General features: G+C 42.7%; 1 protein-coding gene across 4 annotated transcripts in view; it reads right to left on the reverse strand.

Annotated features, from left to right (window-relative positions):
- Positions 1 to 17,737, reverse strand: part of MTMR1 (myotubularin related protein 1) — a 59,044-nt gene that overhangs the window by 3,384 nt on the left and 37,923 nt on the right. For all 4 annotated transcript variants that reach the window (XM_032769443.1, XM_032769440.1, XM_032769444.2 and 1 more), the window contains 2 exons: positions 16,494 to 16,607; positions 13,912 to 14,088 (listed from right to left, as the gene is read on the reverse strand). In XM_032769443.1, the coding sequence (XP_032625334.1) occupies positions 13,912 to 14,088; positions 16,494 to 16,607 (291 nt within the window). The remainder of the gene's footprint in view (positions 1 to 13,911; positions 14,089 to 16,493; positions 16,608 to 17,737) is intronic.

The following is a 17,737-nucleotide window of genomic DNA, read 5'->3' on the forward strand; positions in this document are numbered from 1 at the left end:
ATGGATATGAGCAACACATCTCGAAGAACAAGAGTTACAAGGTAAGTAACCATGTTTTTCATGTCTATGTGAAGCAATGGAACACGGCTGGGCAAGAGGAACACTCCTTTAACCCCATTTTTCTCACTAGATCTGCTGCTCTGGACAAAGCCCAGCGTGATCCTCCAAAGTGCAACAATGACCATGAAACAGCCAGAAAACTGCCACACTTCAGATTGAGTTTTCATCGTTCTTTACCAAACTATTTCCAACTATCTAGAGTAAGGAAGACAGATATTCTGTAAGTGCTGTCAGAAGACTAGAGGGGAACTCTAGGGCTCTTAGAAGTGATAGGGTAGCTTAGAACCATGGAACGTTTGGCTCAAGAGAACTGCATTCATCCCTGACTGCTAGTTACTGCTCAGAAAGGATTCCAGGGCTACAGGGTTAAGCATCAAACTCCTCGAGCTGGGCTGTGTCCAGGAAAGAGGAAGTTTGCTTATGCCACTTCTGATACCCTGGAAGTCACTGGGTCAGCATCCTCCGCTCACATGTGGTGATGTCAACTGCAACATACAGAGGGCGTCTTTGTCTGCCTTGCTGAAGGTTTGTAGTCACTGCACACTACCAGGTTCTTGACAGGGCATATTACAAACACGTTTACAACAATTACCTTCCACAGCCAAGTAATACTGAGATGCTGAACCACAGCATGTATATGGAAATTCAATTTAATGGACAGCAAGAATTTTCTTGTAGTGGCCACTAAATTTTTCAATAACAAAAAAACTGCTGCTCTACTAAAGTTCATCCTTGTGAATCCTCTTCCTACACTAGTGTTCAGGTCTACAAGAGAATGATTTAGCAGTTGTGTTGCACTGGGCCATAGGGGCTTGGCACGCCTGATTTCTGCCCAGCATAATCATGGACCATTGTAAAGTGACACATCTTTCATGGACCTGAACAGCTTGTCACATATATCACCTGCACGTCCCACTGAGCAAGCCAGACTCATGAAAAGCAATTTCAGATAACAGACTTAGTAGAACCCTGCTATAGATCTGTGCAGGACACACTGCGTGAACACTGCTGAATACAGACATTACGTATAGCGTTTAAAAGGGAGGATGCTGGCTGTATTACTTTTCTGTCCTCCCTAACACCTAAACTAGCAAAGAACACATTACAGTCTCACGCACAGTCTGCTGTCCCTCCCACGCTTCAATCTGAAAGAATGCTACATCCATAAATTACATAATAGTCACAGTAATGAAATCTGCAAAATTTAAAACACATAACTTAAGGTATCATATATTCGTATTATGCACAAAAAATATGGTCAAAGAACATTAAGGTTGCAAAGTCAAGCATTCAAAAGTTAGGTAATGCCAGAATTAAAGTCATCTGTGTGATTTTAATGTGGCCCCCCTTGCGAATGCATTATAATACAGTCTTTAATTACATTACCACGTACCGTTTGCCCCCACATTTTCCTGCCTCATTCACTGCACAGAATGGATAGTGCTCCAGTAATGGGCAAAAGAGGTTACTCACTTTGTGTAGTAACTGCAGGTCTTCGAAATGGGTCTCCCTATACGCGTTCCACTTCAGGTGCACATGTGCCTCTCAAGCCTTTGTTTGGAGATTTTCAGTTAGCCGTGTCCATTCAGCCCATGCATGCATCCCAGGCCTCCTCATGCCAGAAACCAAGACTTTATAGGGGTGTGCGGTTGAACTGCCCTCAGTTCCTTCTCCCGCCAAATGTCCCCTAGCAGAAAGGAAGAAGGGCGGGTCATGGAGCACCCATAGGGGGACACATCTCGAAGAACAGTAGTTACTGCACAAGGTGACTACCACTTCTTTGAGAAGTGTCCCTATGGATGCTCCACTTCAGGTGACTTCTGAGCAGAATCCACAGATGGAGGAGGGAGTTTCAAAATAGAGACCAGAACTGAAGATACCACTGCAGAAACAAATGGATCTGGCAGCATGGATCAGGACGTGGTGTTTTGAAAACGTACGTATTGAAGCCCAGAGAGCAGCCCTACCCAGCTCATAAACTGGCACATGCTTAAGCAATGCTGTAGATGTTGTCTATGATTTGGTCGGATGTGCTATTGCCCTTCGGGGGTAGGGAGGATGAATGCTTGCATCCACATAACAAGCAATACATCCAGCTATTCATCTCAATAGTCTCTGAGCAGAGATCGAGGACACCTTGGATCTATCCATGAAGGAAAGGAAGAGCTTAGGTGACCTTCTAAATGCTTGGTTCTATCTAAGCAGAAATCCAGTGTTGTTCTAACATACAGGGCATGAAAAGAGGATTCCTGCAGAGAGAGATGGAGCTTTGGGAAAACAACTGGTAAATGAATACATGGAGGTGGGAAAAAATGAAGGAGGAACTCCAACAGAACCTTAGGTAGGGATTCTTTGTGTGAAGATAAAGACATGAAGAATAACATAAAGGGGGAGATCTGCCATCAAGGCATCCATTTCCTCAACCCTATGAGCCAACGTTATGGCTACTAAAAAGAATGTCTTCACTGAACCAATGGCAGACAGGCTGCCATTGGTTCAAATGGAGGTCACAAAAAAGAAACTGAACACCAAGTTGAGGTGCCAGATTGGGGTGGGGTCCCTAACCTGGAGAGTATAGATTCTCCAAACCCTTAATAAACCCAAACGATACCAGGTGAGCAAAAATGGAGGATCCTTCTACAAGAGGATGAAAGGCTGATATTACGGCCAAAAGGAGCTTAACTGAACTGAGAACACTGATGTCTTCAGAACCAACAGATAATCCAAGATAACTGAAAGTAGCACTGAATCAGGCAGAAGGTGGCAACAACATCACTCAAATGGAAGAATCTCTTCTATTTCTGCAGGTAAGCAGGACCAGCTGACCTCTTTCTACTATTCAGTAACACCCACTGCTCTTCCATAGAGCAGGGGGATTCTAACCCCATGAACAATCAAGGAGCCACATCCTGAGGCAGAGTAGCACTAGGGTGGGATGAGGCACACAATACACATTCTATGACAGGAGATGAGGAATGTTCAGGAGACTGAGCGACTATCAGGAGAACTTTGGCCAGGCCTGTCTGATTTTGTTCATTCCGCTCAGTATCAGCGGCATTGAACAGACCCTTCTTCGAAGGTCGAAGAAAGGTATCTCCCCTAGACTGATGTCCCAGACCTCTTCTTGAGCAGAAAAGAGGGCACTTCCTGTTTCTGTAGGCTGATAAAGCTACAAATATATTAATGCTATTAGTCCCAATAAGTACCCCAAGTGATGAAACAAATGATAAATCACTTATTTTCACTTCCACGATTTATCAAAATATTGATAAAGATTAAGAGTGAAATTAACAGATACCATAGTTACCTTATTACACATTAACATATTTGAAAGTGTGAAGCTGATCAAAGAACTTACTGATCATTTGACCATTTATGAGAAAAAAAAGCAGATTTTCTAATTATTCTAAACTCTTAGGAAAAGAACATTAGAAACTGATAAACTACCAAAAAATCATCAATTAAACCTTTAGTATCTAGAAAGACAAGCAGAGTAGGGCAATGTGAAGGAGTTGGCCAGCAGCACTAAGTAGTGGAGATTTAGGGCCAGATCCTCGCCTGGTGTTTGTCGACACAGCACCATTGACTACTGCTCCTTACGCCTTAATTGAGCTGATTGCCTCCATAAAGGTTGGCCCAGGGAACTTCCTGAAGCTTCACTACAGCCACAGAAGTTAGTCAGGAGGGTTTTTCTACCTGCAATAATGTGACAGCCCCTTCATTATAAATCCGTATGTTGTCCCCTCCTTAACTCCCATTCCTCCTCTTCCACCCACTCAAAGCCCTCAGAGGTTGCCTATATCCCTTATCTGTCCTGACTGACTTACTCTATCCTTCTCTGTCTCTAGGATGCTGGTTTTTCTCCTGTAGAATTCTGTAGCCCCTGCCCACTCCATTTCCTTCTTGCATGGTCCATTATTTCCCTCTTGCTGTCCTGCCCGGGGGAGATGGCAGGGGTCAATTTTCTCTTGCAACCATGCAGTGGCTTTATAACATGTCAGTACTAACTGCTTTGTTACCAATGAGATCTAAAAGCACTATGCAGACTGAGGACTTGGCTACACTGGAGAGTTGCAGTGCTGGTGGTGGCTTTACAGCGCTGCAACTCACTCACCGTCCACACTTGCAAGGCACATACAGCGCTGTATCTCCCTGGCTATAGCGCTGGCTGTACTCCACCTCGGCCTGGGGAATAACGACTCCAGCGCTGGTGATGCAGCGCTACTCTGCCAGTGTGGCCACCAAAAGCGCTGTTATTGGCCTCCAGAGGTATTCGGAGGTATCCCAGAATGCTTGTTCAGCCACTCTGCTCATCAGTTCAAACTCTACTGCCCTGGCCTCAGGTGACCCGCCCTTTAAATGCCCCAGGAATTTTAAAAATCCCCTTCCTTTTTGCTCAGCCAGGTGTGGAGTGCAATCAGTGAATCTTTCCAGGTGACCATGCCTCCACGCGCCAAATGAGCCCCAGCATGGAGCAATGGCGAGTTGCTGGACCTCATCAGTGTTTGGGGGGAGGAAGATGTGCAGTCCCAGCTGCACTCCAGCCATAGGAATTACAATACCTTTGGGCAGGTATCAAAGGCCATACTGGAAAGGGGCTATGAGCGGGACGTGGTGTAGCGCAGGTTTAAAGTGAAGGAGCTGTGGAGTGCCTATTGCAAAGCTCGCAAGGGAAACCGCCGCTGCCTCCATGACCTGCCATTTTTACAAAGAGCTGGACGCGATACTTGGGGGTGACCCCACCGCCAAACCAAGGACAATGATGGACACTTCAGAGCAGGGGGGAGGGAGAGGAAGGAGGAGGGGGGGAGGAGGAAACCGAGAGTGAGGGTACTGGGGTGGGGGAGACACCCCGGAGTCCCAGGAGGCATGCAGCCAGGAGCTCTTCTCAAGCCAGGAGGAAGGTAGCCAGTCGCAGCAGCCGGTACTTGGTGAAGGACAAAGCAGAGGAGCGGGTTCCCGGTAAGCGGCTTTTATTTTCAGGATGGAAATGTTTCGGGAGAGGAGGGAGGGTTAGGGCTGCATGCATGCATGCCTAGATGTGGAATAGCCCATTGATGTGGTCTATCACGTCGTGGTAATCGGCCTCGGTAATCTCTTCAAAAGTTTCAGCCAGAGCGTGGGCAATGCACTTGCGCAAGTTTATTGGGAGAGCCACTGTGGTCCTTGTCCCAGTCAGGCTAACGCGTCCACGCCACTGTGCCGCGAGGGGTGGGGGGACCATTGCTGCACACAGGCAAGCTGCATAGGGGCCAGGGCGGAATCCGCATTGCTGTAGAAGACCCTCCCGCTCTTCCAGGTGACCCGCAGCAGCGAGATATCTTCCAGGATTAACTCCTGTGGAAAATGTTGGGAGACTGTTCAGTGTAGGTGCCCCCTGCAGCTGTTTGCTTTCCCCCACATGCACAGAAACCCCAGCACAGCCCTGAAGCATCAGTCCCCTTACTGCACCCATTTCAGGCTCCTCCTGTGGGTTATGTGCCTCTGCTTTGGTATGGGAAAATTATGCTAAAGTGATGCACGCTCTACTTTGGCATGGGAAATTATGCTATTGTGAAGACTGTAAATCCTTCACTGTGTGGGAATAACTGTCTGAGATATAAACAATGCTGCCTCTGTTAACTGTTGCTTTTTTTTGCCTTTCTACAAGCAACCTTGACTTCTCAGCTGCCGTGTTATCAACAGCTCAAAGACTCAAAACCTCGGAAGAAGCCGCAAAAAAGCAAAGACGACCTGCTAGTTGCAACAGCCAAGCTAAGTTCAAATACAGGCTGAGCTGGTGCCGAATGACTGTGAGGTGCTTCATGGTAATTCCTGTAGGAAAGACTTGGGAAAGCAGCATCCCCGCGGATTATCCTCGTGCTGTACCCTCCATAATATTGTGAAGGAAGGGTGAAAGATCAGTCAGGCATAGACCTCCGAGGTTCAATGCCTGGAGGCTGAATTACACCGCCAGAGAGCAGGGCTACTAGAAAGGCCCAGCACAGTCTTCAAGGATTAGGGATGCCTTGAGGGAGGAATTTGAGGCTGAGAACCAACAGTAAGTTCTGGCCTTGCCGGGAGTGAAGGTGCAGTGGTTACAATGTCAAAGGAATCTGTTTTCCTAAGCTGATTTGCATGCCTGTTTCTTTCCTGGGCTAAGGTATCTTGACTTCTGCAATAACAAAGACGTTTCAAAAGCCAGAATTCATTTATTGAAAGAATAACTTATACAGACACAACATTTGGAACCTAAAAGGGCAGGGGGGTGGGTGGGAACTGTACCAGGCACAAGGTTTGAATATGTCCGTCTGGAGTGCTGTGCAATGACTGCTGCCACTAGTTGACAATATGCATGGATGGGCAGTTGAGTGCAGAGAGTAAGGGTCGTAGTCCTAGGGTGCTGGTGTGGTAACAACAAGTGTGGAGGCAGTGGTGGAGGTAAGAACCTGATGCCGGGAAAGGGGCTTTTTGAAGCTGAAATGGGGCACAAGGGAAAGAGTCTGGGGGGGACCTGGCCACAGTAGTGCCTCGCTGCATGGCTACGACTGCCGATAGAGTCCGCTTGTGCGCGCCAGGATGCTATTCATGCTGCTGGTGCTGTTCTACTCGGCTGCTCGCGCTTTTCTGGCAGATCTGCCTTCCCTTGCTCTCAGTCCTGCGCTTTTTAGAATTCTCTGTGCAGAGGACCATATACTGTGCGCAAGATCTCTTCTTTCCGCGCTTCTTTTCTCGAGGTTTGGAGTCGTTGATTGTTGATAACATGGGCAGCCGACTTCCCTGTATACGGTTTCATGAGCCAAGGCATTAACGGGTAAGCAGGGTGTCCAAGGATCACAATGGGCATTTCAACGTCCCCTACTGTGATCTTCCGGTCTGGGAAAAAAGTCCCGGCCTGCAGCTTCCTGAACAGGCCAGTGTACCGAAAGATGCGTGCATCATACACCTTTCCAGGCCAGCCTGTGTTAATGTCAATGAAACGCCCACGGTGATCCACAAACGCCTGGAGAACCATAGAGAAATACCTCTTCCGATTAACGTACTCGGATGCTAAGTGGGGTGGTGCCAGAATCGGAATATGCGTCCCATCTATCACCCCTCCACAGTTAGGGAAACCCATTTGTGCAAAGTCATCCACAATGTCCTGCACGTTCCCCAGAGTCACGATTCTTCTTAGCAGGATGCGATTAATGGCCCTGCAAACTTGCATCAACATGATTCCAATGGTCGACTTTCCAACTCCAAACTGGTTCCCGACCGATCGGTAGCTGTCTGGAGTTGCCAGCTTCCAGATTGCAATAGCCACCCGCTTCTCCACCGTCAGGGCAGCTCTTAATCTCGCGTCCTTGCGCCGCAGAGTCAAGGCAAGCTCAGCACACAGTCCCATGAAAGTGGCTTTTCTCATCTGAAAGTTCTGCAGCCACTGCTCGTCATCCCAGACTTCCATGACGATGTGATCCCACCACTCAGTGCTTGTTTCCTGAGCCCAAAAGCCGCATTCCACGGTGCTGAGCATTTCCGTGAATGCTAGAAGCAATTTAGTGTCATATGGTCAGGCGACTCGCTATCATCGTCAGACTCCTCATCGCTTTGTATCTTAAGGAATAGCTCAACTGCCAAACGTGATGTGCTGGCGAGACTTGTCAGCATACTCCTCAGCAGTTCAGGCTCCATTTTCCACAGAAATCACGCTGCACAGAAACCGTTGAGAGAGTTAAGATGGCGCCAAACGTGGATGGAGAAACAGGGATTGCTGGGATGTGAAGCGATGCATCACGGGGCATTGGGACAGGAAGCAGAATGCCCCGCCCCCTCTGCCCCCTTCCCACAACCCACGGTGCCAAAATGGCGCCAAAATGGGACGAGGTGCTCTGTGGGATAACTGCCCATAATGCACCACTCCCAACACCGCTGCAAATGCTGCAAATGTGGCCACACTCCAGCGCTTTCCCTACACAGCTGTACGAAGACAGCTTTAACTCCCAGTGCTGCACACTTGCAAGTATAGCCAAACCCTGACAGTTCAAAGGGGAAGGCAAAGGATGTACTTGCAATGCTGAAGGTGTAGGAGGAGAAAAGAAAAACTTGATTTATGACGTAAAGGAGAGGCTTGCTTAACCCAGGGGCTTTCAACTATTTAATAGCATGAATTAGCTCTTAAGAGAGAGACTGTCTTGTGGCCCACCTCTCTTCCCAACTTCCTAATCACAATCCCACTTACAACTGTGTGCATTTCCACTGCTGTTTCTTACATTGAAAAACATTAGTGAAGTATTTAGGTATTTATAGCAACTGTCTTTAAAGTAATGTGTGTCCTTTAAAAAAAAAAAAAATCTCCAGAAGAGTCTACTGTCCTGAAGACAAAATAACTCAAATGAACTGCCACTTCACAGTTTAACTTCCCCCTCACCCTCGAAGTATATACGTAAAAGAGAACTTTGTTTCATAAACATGTCAAATCTTGGTCTCCTGAAGTTATTGTGTCCATTTTCTTCACAGACTTTCATTTTTTCACTCCAATGAAATCCTTCAGTATTCTGAAGTACTGTTGGATAACAATATTTGTAAGCACAAGGCTTCATTTAAACGAAGTCATAATAGCTATTCACTTACAGTACCACCAGTTCTTAATTGGATAGATATCTAGTTCATATTGTGGTACTCGCTCAAGGACAGTCATTCGCTTGAAAATTGTTCAGCTGTGAATGCATTTCTTCTTGTTCCATGAGCACACTTTATCTATTTTAGTGACAGGGATGAAAAGGTACAGAGAAAAATGACTATTTTAAATTCATTGCTTGATTCAGACTATATCAGTCAGTTTTTCAAAAACATGCTCTTTGTGCTGCGAGACGACAATGTTTTTCGGTTTAGTTTTTTGTTCTTCACAAAAGAACAGGAAGTCTGATCTGCTTTTAAAATCCTAGCTAATGACATACTCACATGTAAAGTCCATCTACCATGATGAGAGCAGTATTTTTCAATAGAAATCAACACTACAGACTTTTTATAAAGTTGTGTCAACTACACCAAGCCATCATTAAAAGTAGTCACTAGTGAATCAGAAACTTATTGTGTGTAAACTGACATATGGTTCTTGGAAACTACTGTATAGGTTTAAAAGCTGTGGCTGAGAGTTTGAGGAGTGGTTGGAAAGAAAAGAAGAAATGGAAAGGAAGGTAAGATCAAGTGATGAAAGGTGTTAATGCATTACTCTTTTACCTCTGGAGCTACAGATGGGTGCAAATGCACTTACCAGTAGGTCACAGTTTTATGGGCACTGTAACAGGGTGCTGGCCAGGAGACCTAGCCAGGCCCCTGTTAGCCCCAGCTCCCATTAAGGGGAATTAATTGGAGCTGGCAGAGTGTGGCTCGTTGCCGGGCTAAAGAAGAAACACCTGTGGGTTTTATGGGCTGGGGGCTGTATAAAACTCACAGGAAGGACGCAGAAAGGGGTGGAACAGGAAAGGGAGGAGCCTTAGGCTGGAGTTCCCAGCTAGCAGCAGAAGCCAGCTATCCCCCAAGGGGCTACCTGGACTGAACTGAACTGTATCTAAAAGGTGATGGGAACAAACACTGAAAATAAAAGGGCCCTGGTGTTTGCACAGAGAGGTCTCCGGTTGGTTTTTGAGAGGAGAGGTGAAGCGCACTGCTACAGGCACATATTAACTCCCAATTACAAAGCTACCCAGAACTGACAGTGCCTGCTCAAGTGAGGCCTGCAACTAAAATTGCAGAAAGGCTGCAGGTCAGTGCATGCCTATACGAATTGGCAGCACTGGGTGAAGAAGATGGCACAGTGCTATGTCTGGCATGAGCAGGCATAAGTGCCAGTATTACTCTAAAAGTTACCTCCATTGATAAAATCTATAGCCTGTTTAGAATGACACCTAATAAATTATGATAAAACAACACTAAGATTGTGAAGTTAAGTATCCAGAAGTTAGGAGATGGCAGTTAGGCTCCCTTGTGCATATGCATTATGACAGTAATTATATGACCATATACTATTTTTTCCAACAGGACCCAAAATAAGCAGCTATTCAATATTTTGTTTGCTCACCACTTTCAATTTTAGGTCTTATTTGCTGTACACTATCCAGACTCTACTCGGGAGGCAGAATTATTTGCTTCCTCGTGGACTTTTCTGTAGCACTCATCACTGCAGTATCCAAGGGTTTTACAAATATTAACGGATTTATTTTCAAAGAACCCCTGTGAGGCAAGGTGGTATAACTATCCCCCTTTTACAGATCGGGAACTCAGGCACAGAGTGATTAAGGCTGAATGTGTCCACTGATTTTGGATGCCCACTTTGAGATGCTTAGGACCTGATTTTTCATAGTAAAATTAGCATTCCATAGCATTTTCTGTTCGCAGTGCTCCCACTGACTTCAGTTGCAGCTGTGAATGCTTAACGCTTCTGCAAATTGGACCCTAGGGTATCAAGCCAGGCACCCACAAAATAACAAACACATAATTAGTGGCCACCTATGAAAAGTTTGATTTTAAGTGACTTGCCCAAGGTTACATAGGAAGTCTGTGTCAGAGGCAAGGACAGATTCAGATTCTCCAGGGCAACAAAATTCTACCGCTTCAACCATGAGACCATCCTTTCTCCTCCTCTTTTCAACTTCTGCAAGAAATGAGGCAGCCATCCTACAAACAAACAGCTTCTCACTATACAATCCAGAGCATTCCCAGAGCAGTCCATCCTATGCACTCAATGAGGTACGGTGCTGTGGAAAAAATAGTATTTAATAATATGATCACACTATGATAATAGGGCCAAATGAAGGTTGCACAGACACAAAGCTTGCATTGGGAAAAAGTCAGTGATAGATACAGAATATCAAAAATTTTAGCCCAAATGTTTAAATTTTAGCAAAGCTTTATGCAACTAAATACAGGTGCCCACAGTGGGAAGTGTCGGGCAATCCTAACTTTAGGTAGCACCACCAGCTTTGCCTATAACACAAGCTCTCTCTGAGAGAGTGTCATCTTTTGTGTTTTGTACAAAATCAAGCACACTGATGGCACTCAATAAAAACATATTGATAGGAACAAATGAGTTCTCATACTGGATTAGTTCCGTCTCCTAAGCTTCTAGTAGATGCAACTATGAAGTGCTAGGGGATAGATTTGTTATAACAAACACACAATACACATTTCACCACCTAATTTGAATGCCTACATTTACAAACATTGTCATGTTTGTATTTGGACCAAAGGCTTAAACAAATAAAAAGATGAACAAATGTGCAAAACTACTTATTTGATCAAATTAATAGCTTAGGGCTCTTAAGATGTCTGCTTTATTTATAATAGCCTCACTTCCAGAAGAACACAGCCTGCAGAAAAGTCATCAGGAAAAGTAAAGCTGACAAACATTAACAATTAAAGAAGTTAAGGTTCCCAGAGAGAGGGATAAGGTATCTATAGTAGAAGGCATAAAAGGAAGCTGGCCTTAGAGAAAAAACCTGCTTTTGGAAGAGAAGATACAGTCACAACCTAAATACAAATGGATGATACTAGCTAGTTACAAAATGAAACTTTAAAGTACGTCCTAATAGAAAAGTTCATGACCAAAATAAATCCTTTTTCATACAGCAATGTGGGGTTGCAGTTCAAAGGTTTCAAGGCTTTAATCATGACCTGCAGACATGACTGCAAAGGTTCATGCCTTGAAATACTACATCTACAGAAGCCGTGTTCTGGGAAGAATGGTCTTTTTGATGAATTTGCCCTGTCTTCTGAAATAGAAAAATCTAGCCAAGAGGGGTCCAAGAAAGGAATACTTACAGATGCTAGATAGCTGAAAGCCTCTTTGTTACATTTCTGGTTAAGTTGAAAAGTACTATAAAAATAAGAAGAAAAAAGGAGGGACCACACCTCAATTGGAGAATTTTGAGATCATTTTCCAAGAGGTTGCATTATCCTACCTATTGTGGATTGGTATGGAGGCATTTGGAAGTGAAAGGCAGCAGGTAAGCCTAGAAAGAATATAGTACCTAAAATGTAAGAGCAGGTCTCCCGTAAGTGGAGTACAAATGTCAATCTTTCCAATTCAAGGAGGAAAGAATAATTCTGAAATGATCTTCTTTATCAACATATATAATGTTCTCGGATCAAGTAGTATGGGCCACCTGATTTTGTTGGGATAAGGAAGTAACAACTGTATTTAGTATTAGCAGCAGCCCAATTTCAATTTAGAGCAACAGGTTTTTGCTCAAGAACAAAGAAGTGTCTCTGTTACTGCAACAGAATTTAGTGAGAAGGTTCCCAGCAAAAGATGTCCCCATTTGTCCATTCCATCCACCCATTGCATTATCATACATGCAGACTGTGAACTCTCTGTGGCTGGCACCATTTGTCACCCAACTGCACAGAGCCTGGCACAATGGGGCCATAATCCTACTATTGAAGTTGTTGGTACCACTATAATATTAAATTAGTGTTGCCAACCCTTGGTGCACTCAGCCACCTCTTGCTACAATAAATTATAAATAGCCCCTTGTTCACAGAACACAATCGCTATAAACTCTAAATACCCTGCCTGGCTGTGATTTTTAAACACGCACTGCCTTCCAATATGTTCAGGCTTTAGTTGGAATCCTATAGCTCCAAAGCAGAGAATAGCTTAAAATTAACAAATCTTCAGAGATGGTCAAAAATGGAGTAAGAAGAAAATGATTATAGAAAGTTACAATTTTACAACAGATTGAAATTGTCAAATAAAGAGCCCAAGGGAATTGTATACACAATTCCCAGTGAAAGTCAATGGAAGTTAGGTGCCTAACATCCATGCGCCTTTTTTAAAATCCAAAGTCTCTGTAATTCAGAAAAACTAAAGATGCATTAACTGACATATCGACTGATTCAAATACTTCCCTTTAATTCTTGTGAGTTTCTCTTCTTACCAAAAAGATTAAATTAGTTTATGGGTTCAAACACCTCTTCTTACACATGCTAAAGGGCTGGCCTTAATCCTCAGTTATACCCAGGTACTGGATCATTTCTCTTTTCAGTGGACTTTCAAAACACTACAAACATTTCGTGCTTAAAGAAGTTTTTTTTTGCAGTTTGATAAAGGAACTTATGAAGTCGCCCTGTACACTACCCTTCAGTGGGCTCCCTGTTAAATACTTTATTTTCCCTTATTCTAGCATAAAACAGAACAAAAGAAAGAATCATATGAAGAGTCACTAAATAAAACCAACATATCAGTAGTTGGAAAGGTCCATTCTTTTAATATCTTCAGTGATCCCCCAAGGACTTCACATTTTATTTTTTTTAATCTCTGAAGAAGACAGAAGGTCCATTAAATAAAAATGCGGATGATCTTTTCTACTGACAGGCTAACAGGATCTGAAACTAGACTGACCAAATATAGAAAAGGTGAACTTGATAAATTGTGATTACACAGTCCATTGTATTTATCAGCGTGAGAAGCTGTTGCATGTGTTTGGACTTTGAAGATTATATTGGAAACCATAAGCCAAAGTTTTGTGTACGCGTGTTTTATTGCAATAAGCTTCTGAGCATCATCATAACAAGTAAAGTGGAACACTAAGATATTTGTCATGCATGGAAAACAGGCCAGGAGCAACAGAAGAATCAGTAAACTTCAGTAAAAGAAGAATACTGCAACTCTCCTCTTCCATAGTACATTACACTTACGATTTTGATGAAAACCGCGAGACAGTAAGGTTTTATAATGTAATCACCTCATGTTTTAGAGCACTCTACCATTCAGACAGGAGAACATTCAAAATTAAAAACTTTAATTAATTAATTAAAATGTTTCAAAGTCTGTTTGCTCAGTTCACTGTTCACTGCAAGGCAAAAGTAGGTAACTGAAAAAACCCATACCTGTGGCCTCATTCTTGGATTCCATCTGACATAGTAATTTACCCACAGTTCCAAATGGTTCAGACTGGCAACAGGATACAGGACATGGTTTTCATAGTTTACATAGAAAGGATTAGTAAATTCATCTAGTTGACTGTTAATGTAGGACCATAAAGATACAGTCTTTGTATTTATCTCCTGAATAAATAAAAAGAATGGTATTTTAGTATACAGTAGAACCTCAGAGTTACAAACACCTTGGGAATGGAGGTTGTTCGTAACTCTGAAATGTTCATAATCCTGAATAAAATGTTATGATTATTTTTTTAAAAGTTTACAACCAAACATTGACTTAATACAGTTTTGAAACTTTGCTACGCAGAAGAAAAATGCTGCTTTCCCTGCATTTTTTAGTAGTTTATGTTGAACACTGTAACTGTACTATATGTGCTTTCCCCCACACCCTTTGTCTCTGCTGCTGTCTGCGTGTGCACTTCTGGTTCTAAATGAGGTGTCTGGTTGACTGGTCAGTTCGTAACTCTGAGATTCCAATGCAGGGGTAGGCAACCTATGGCACGTGTGCCGAAGGCGGCATGCGAGCCGATTTTCAGTGGCACTCACACTGCCTGGGTCCTGGCCACCAGTCCGGGGGTCTCTGCATTTTAATTTAATTTTAAATGAAGCTTCTTAAACATTTTAAAAGCCTTATTTACTTTACATACAACAATAGTTTAGTTATATATTATAGACTTATAAAAAGAGATCTTCTAAAAACATTAAAACGTATGACTGGCACGCGAAACCTTAAATTAGAGTGAATAAATGAAGACTCAGCACACCACTTCTGAAAGGCTGCCAACCCCTGTTCTAATGCATGTCATTCAAAATCTTTACATTTAGCATAGTAATGTTCTTTTGCTCCAAGAACTATTTGATACACAATATTTATTTAAAGACACATTAATTTAATTTGTTGAGATTTAGCAGCCCAGAAATACCATTTCCTTCTGTTATCTTTGGGGGAAATTTCTTCCAAGAAGCCAGACCAGTTACTGCACTAACTGGGCAGGGAAGCTAGTGGCAACTTTATTTACTACAATACAGGAAGCGCTCAGAACATTTCCAATATCCATGTTACTGAACAGCTGTAAGACTTAAACATAGTTGCAAGATTGTCATTTTCCCACGAAACAGTTCAGGAGCAGAATGGAGATTCTAGTATATCTGGGGGCTATTTTGCTTTTTAAGCAGATTAGTGTTACACTGCTTATAACCCTGCAGTGGTAACCATAGCTGGTCATATCATCCATAACAACACACTGGCCAACCCAAAATGTGACAAAATTAAATTAGCTAGAAATCAGTGAAGAGAATGTATCCTTTGGAATAACCAGAACCATATTTGAGGAAAATGAGTGTCATCTATTTTTTCCACTGTCTGCTTACAGCCATCTGAATATTCCACTTCTAATTAAGTGTCCAGTTTTAGCTTTATCTGCACTTTTAAAAAACTATATAATAAAAAAAACTCACAATAAAACCATAAAATCAGATATTCAGATTCTGAAACCTTATCAGTTTATCTTGCAATTTTATACTCCTTCAATACTATAAAGCATCTGTTTCTACTACAGCTGTGTGTTAAATTGCTCTTTTCTTTTCTTTTCTTAAAAAGGGAGCTGCATCCAATTATCCATTTGTGAAAGAAAGTTGTCTGGTGATCACGTACTGTACTTAGTGAGAGTGTATTATTTAGCTCCATCTTGTGGTGCACGCATGCCATTTGTTGTACTAGATAAGCCAGCCAGACCAGAAAAATACCAAAGCTAAACACAAACACTAAGGGACGGTTAATTATTTTATTGAAAGCATGAAGTGTGATGGAGAGAAGAAGGCCAACCACAAATGTACATTTTAAGCATAGTAATAATACTCTGAGACTGGATGAAGCATGCTGTAGAAGGTACAATGTACTTCAGAGTGCTAGCGCTAACTTCACTAACACTAAAATGTTTTAAATTCTCTCCCATCCTTCAGCCTCATGTTCCATCATCAGTAATCAAATCCTGCTTCAAATGATGCCCCAGTCTGCAGTGTACTGGTAATGCCACATCAACCATGGAACTCCTTACCAAAATTCTCTTGGCCATCCGTAGAGAAGTGTTTTAGAGGTTTGTGCACGGGCTGGGACATCATCTGGAATGGCAGTTCATGATCTACAATGAGGTGGAAGGTGTAGAGCGGCTCTAGGCATTTTGCCACCCCAAGCACGGAGGGTCCGCTGGTCCCGTGGCTTCGGCGGACCTCCCGCAGGTGTGCCTGGAGCCGCTCGAGGCCTGGGGCCTGGAGCCGCTCGAGTCTAACATAATTAGAAAAATGTTTTAATTCAACGATGTTGTGGAATGGCCCTTCATCTGGTTATGGGGATGTTTGGAACATACTTCTCATATAGCTATAACATTAAATTCATTTCCAGGCCAGCTCTAGAGGCTTAGATGACAATAAGTTCCACTAAAACACAGGCTCAAATGTTCTTCTGTCTCACACTCTAAGCACCTCTGAATGAAATCAACATGTCAAACAGAAGCAACTGTAGAACTTACCTCTTTCAATCGCTCTTGTTCACAGTTGTATAAAAAAGTCCCAAAAAGACAACTATAAAGGTGATCCAAAATGGTGATCAGAAACAGTTCATTGAATTCAAAGGCTGCAGGAAACTTTAAAAAAATATAGATTTTTATGTATTAAAGTTATTTTAAACTTTTATTATCCATAGTAAAGAGAAGCAGCCTTATAAATAAGGTAACAACCAAGAAATTCACAAGAAAAGGATGATTTTTTGGAAAAAGTGAGTTTTACAACTATTGACAATTTTTAGAAATGATAAGCAATTTTGATAATCTCTATTGTACTTATATAGTGCATTTCATTGCAAATCTAATGACACTTTACTAATATTCCTAAGTAAGCAAGTATTACATCCATTCTTCTAACAGGTAAATTGAAACAGAAATATGGAGTGATCTGTTAACGCTAGCAGTGACACCTAGCAACAGGACCAAGAAGCCCTGACTGGCAGTGTCCTGCAAACACTGCATCAAGTTATTTGCTTTGTTATAGAATGTCATCTTAAAAAACCCCCCACTTTTGGCATTTAAGAGCTTTATTTACTAAACTAATGTACAATAAATTGAATAGTGAAGATTACTGCATGTACAATGTGTTTAATAGTAAATATGTATTTAAAAACACTTCCTTCTCGTTCCACCCAGTTTACATTGTCCCCTAATTCTCCCCTTGAGTTTATTATCCACTATGTAGAATAATTCTCTAATCCATCTTCCTTTTCATATTAAAATGCAAATCCCTCACATCTGGAATGAAAGAAACATTATGCCAATATTCACCATTACATACTTTCTTCATAACTAACTAGAGGTTTTAAAGTACCTACAACCATATATATATGGTTGTAGGTACTATAAAGCATCTGTCTACTACAGCTGTGTGTTAAATTGCTCTTTTCTTTTCTTTTTTAAAAAAGGGAGCTGCATCCAGATAAGAGCGACTGGATAGCGTAGTGGTTAAAAGCGCCGCCTTTTGATACGGGAGACCGCCCTTTGATATGGAAGAGCGGGGTTCAAATCCCGGTTGGTACCCAACTTTCCAGAAGGGGTCCTTGGGCAAAAGACCCCCTAACGCTTCACCTGCCTACTTCAAATATGAGAGTGACACGAACTAGGAGAGTCATGCCGGCTCGGACGTTGCCCGGATTAACAAGGTCCACGCCAGACGTTGAGGAACCAGGACAATCTGACGATAAGTGGGCTACTGGAACAAACCATTC

The sequence above is a fragment of the Chelonoidis abingdonii genome, chromosome 8 (genome assembly GCF_003597395.2).
Source record: "Chelonoidis abingdonii isolate Lonesome George chromosome 8, CheloAbing_2.0, whole genome shotgun sequence".
In the NCBI taxonomy this organism is placed as follows: domain Eukaryota; kingdom Metazoa; phylum Chordata; order Testudines; family Testudinidae; genus Chelonoidis; species Chelonoidis abingdonii.